The sequence below is a fragment of the Austrofundulus limnaeus genome, unplaced genomic scaffold (assembly GCF_001266775.1).
Source record: "Austrofundulus limnaeus strain Quisiro unplaced genomic scaffold, Austrofundulus_limnaeus-1.0 Scaffold567, whole genome shotgun sequence".
NCBI classification, from domain to species: domain Eukaryota; kingdom Metazoa; phylum Chordata; class Actinopteri; order Cyprinodontiformes; family Rivulidae; genus Austrofundulus; species Austrofundulus limnaeus.
In genome coordinates, this window is record NW_013952969.1 from 15,522 (window position 1) to 19,142 (window position 3,621).

The 3,621-nt window shown below is 43.8% G+C and overlaps 1 protein-coding gene across 1 annotated transcript in view; it reads right to left on the bottom strand.

Annotated features, from left to right (window-relative positions):
• The window catches only part of LOC106530839 (sialic acid-binding Ig-like lectin 14), a gene marked incomplete at its 3' end in the record, with an annotated part of 7,268 nt that overhangs the window by 1,470 nt on the left and 2,177 nt on the right, over nucleotides 1–3,621 (bottom strand). The window contains 3 exon segments of the mRNA XM_014026547.1: nucleotides 14–191; nucleotides 1,619–1,987; nucleotides 2,221–2,307. Of these exon segments, the coding sequence (XP_013882001.1) occupies nucleotides 14–191; nucleotides 1,619–1,987; nucleotides 2,221–2,305 (632 nt within the window).

Below are 3,621 nucleotides of genomic sequence, written 5' to 3' on the forward strand. Positions count from 1 at the left end.
GATTTTACTTGTTAAGGTTCCATCTGGGTTTGTCTCTGTTTGTCTCTGAGAGTCTTGTTGGAGACTCCAGGTGAGTTCAGGAGGTGAGAGTGGACAGGGAGTCCAAGCTGAGCAGCTGATAGAGACAGACTCCTTCTCCTTCAGATCCTTCACATCACCTGAGATGTTGATGCTGGGACTCCAAGCAGAATCTGGAATTTGATAACAAATACGTTTTAGACAGCAGAACACATTAAATACTATCTGTCAAACTGTCTCACTTATTTATTTCCTGTTATTTAACCAGGCAAGTCCCATTGAGATCTCAGATCTTATTTTCAAGGGCGGCCTGGGCCTGAAGGCAACCAATTGTACATGTTTTTAGGGGGTGGAGAAAACCGGAGGACCTGGAGAAAACCCACACAAGCACAAAGAGAACACGCAAACTCCGCACAGAAAGACTCCCAGGTCCAAACCGGGGATCGAACCCAGGACCTTCTTGCTGTGAGGCATCGGTGCCAACCACTGAGCCATCGTGCTGCAGAGGGAACTTATTTCCCGTTTCCGCTGAATTCTGCTCGGGGCCACGTTGGACTCGAGCCAAAATGAATAACAGGAAGCCACCTGTAACTAGATCCACCTCCTGCAGGGAGGGTCATCAAGGTTGGGTGTGATGCTTGCCGGGCAGGTGAGAGAGGGTTTCTGACTGTGACAATTCCTGGTGGCTGAGACTGGCTCTGAACGTAACCTCACTTACACKTAAGGAGCCAGATCTTGTGTGTTAGGTTGAGTGCTACCAGCTAGATATAGTTGGGCTCAGTTTTACTCACGGCCTGGGCTCTGGAACCCAACTAGATAGATATCAGCTCTCTGTGGCATGGTAAGCACAACATTAGCTTGCAGCTGCAGAAGATGCTGGGTAAAGTTTAAAGGGGCTATATTGTAAAATAAACTTTAAATCGTGTTATAATGTTATCCTCTGATCAAAAACATGCCTAAAGTCTTGMTTTGACTCATTCATGCATGTCTGAGAATCCTGTAGTGTCCTGAGGCAGCCAGACAGGAGAGCAAAAACCACCAACTGGGACTAGAACCACCTTTTGGGATCAGCTCCTCTGGACTGTGTGTCCGAACCGAGCTTCCTCATCACAGAGCACACACACACACACACACCTGGCCCTGTGCTGAAATGGGTGGAACAGAAGCGGAAGGAGGTTCTTAAAGAGACAGAGGCCAATTTCAAGGTGTTTATGTGATGAKAAATCAAGTTTATTTTCTATTTAAACATATGGACAGCATTTTAATAACAACTGAAGGTGACGTAGTTGCTTTATTATGGTATTGAATTTAAATGTATGCCTGAGAAACATAATATTGCCTTTTAAAAGTTTTAGTGATAGGTTGAATAACTACTTTTGAAAAGGAGGAGTGTTTTTTTATTCTATTGTACATAAAAAAATCAAAGATGAAAAACAATACAGAGACATACTTTGTTTTGTAAAATAAAAATTAATAAATTTGAAAAATTATGCATGGAAATTGTGATTTCTATAATTGTATACTATGCTGATAATCAGTTGAGGTTTGTGTCCAAATGTTGGTGAAGCTGTAGTGAGTTTTATGAAGAGACCATTCTTACCTTTAACTGTTATCTGAACAGAATCAGCACAAGCTGATGCCTTGAATTTTTTGCTCTCAATTCTGAAGAAGTATTTGTCTGAATAAGTTGTGTTTAAATCAAGAAACAGAGTGGTGCAGTTTTTTTTCTTCAGGTCTCCAGTTATGTTCAATGGATAGATCTTAACTGAGCCATCACTGTGGAAAATAGTGTTTTTGTTCCAAAAACCTTTCCTCCAGACTCCATAGATTGGTTTGTTGCTGTCATAACTTGTATCTGTTGAATCATATGTACAWGGGATTTGTAAACAAGATCCACTCAGAGCTTCCATCCTCCCTGGTGCTGTGATATGAAGGAGTGGTTTTGTTGTACCACAATCAGCCAGATCAGCTGTAAAATGAGACAGATGATGAACAAAATGTGCTGCAGAGAAACTTYCTGATCCACTTCATGCAGTTTCTCTGCAGCTTGTTACAGGTGGAGCCTTTAAACAACATGAGGATGAAATCTTTCAGAAATGATTCATGTGACGTCTCCAAATGANGGTGGAGCCTTTAAACAACATGAGGATGAAATCTTTCAGAAATGATTCATGTGACGTCTCCAAATGAAAGAGAACAAACCTGAAACAGCTGCAGGAAAGAAGAGGCTCAGTAACATGTTGACTGTCAGCACAGACAGAGCTGCCATCACACTCTCACTCTGCATCTCTGGGAATAAAGAGAAACAGCTGTTGTGATCAGGGGTTTGGTGGCAATAGGGACGTTCGGGAGAATTCCCAAACGGCCGACCAATTCCAGGCCGAATCGGCCGSTACGTTTGTTTTCTCTAAAACGCTGCTGCGGCTCAGCGGYCGTGTGGGCGGTGCGGCCGCTGGATGCAYAGATATGGCTSGATAGTGCGGCTGCACGTTTMACTATTTCACCGGCTGAGCCTGCGTGGGCCGTGCKGCYGCACCATCGAGAAGRGGTTATCTGCRGAATCAAAGTGGGCGTGTCACAAGAGTGGGCGTGTCAAAAGCATAAACACTGTGGGCTAYSAGGCCTACATGGCGGTATCSTTAGATCCTGCTTGATCTCTTTACAGCCTGACCCTGAYCCCAACACKAAGGTTAACCAGGAGAAATGTGACTCATGTAGGGGTCTCCAGAAAAAGTGGTGCCGTACAGTAACGCCCCTTTTGTTCTTGTCCAATCAGGTGGTGCCGTATGGTATCGCCCCTTTTTTGCTTGTCCAGTCAGGTGTGTCCCTTTAACAAAGTCCGTCAAATCAGGTGTGTCGCTTTAGAATCGCCTTTCCTTGTGACACGCCCACTCATCCGCAGAGACCCCTGCTTGGCACCATCCAGCCATATCTATACATCCAGCGGCCACACCGCCCACGCGGGCTCAGCCGGTTAAATAGTTAAACGTTCAATGCGAGCAGCCTGGCCCAACTTGAAACAAACGATGAAAGGAGAGCGGGTAAAATTAATAAACATGTCKAAAAGAAAGGATTAAGAGATGGATGGAGCAGTAAAAGTTAACGGGGAAAGAAGAAAAGATTAGTGCAAAAAGCAGCCAAATTAACAGAACTTTCTGATGGAGGGACCAAAGTCAGAGAAGCAGTGATGACACAGGACCGAGCAGCAGGAGTATTCAGGTTAGCAAACACTGTTTACATGTCCTGTCATCCAGGTGTGTTTCTCAATGTGTTCAGGGCTCACAGAACATTAAACTAATTATCAGAAATGTTTCACCACATGTGCAGAAATCTTTAACCTGCTTTATCAACTAAAATTAAATTCAGTCCATACGTACTGACCAGAAAAAAACACATTTCATCAAACTTTTTGCTCAAGAAAATGACACTGCAGTGAGTCYGATCACTCTGTGTAACTTTCMTTATGTTRTAGGCCTATTGGCAYTGAAATATTTGCAAAAGTGCYATAAAATGTGTCGTTGCTGTTTATTGTTATTAGCAGCTGAAAAGTCCAGTAAGTCGTGGAGGTGGATGCCAGTCATAGAGGAAGGGACAGATGATCAG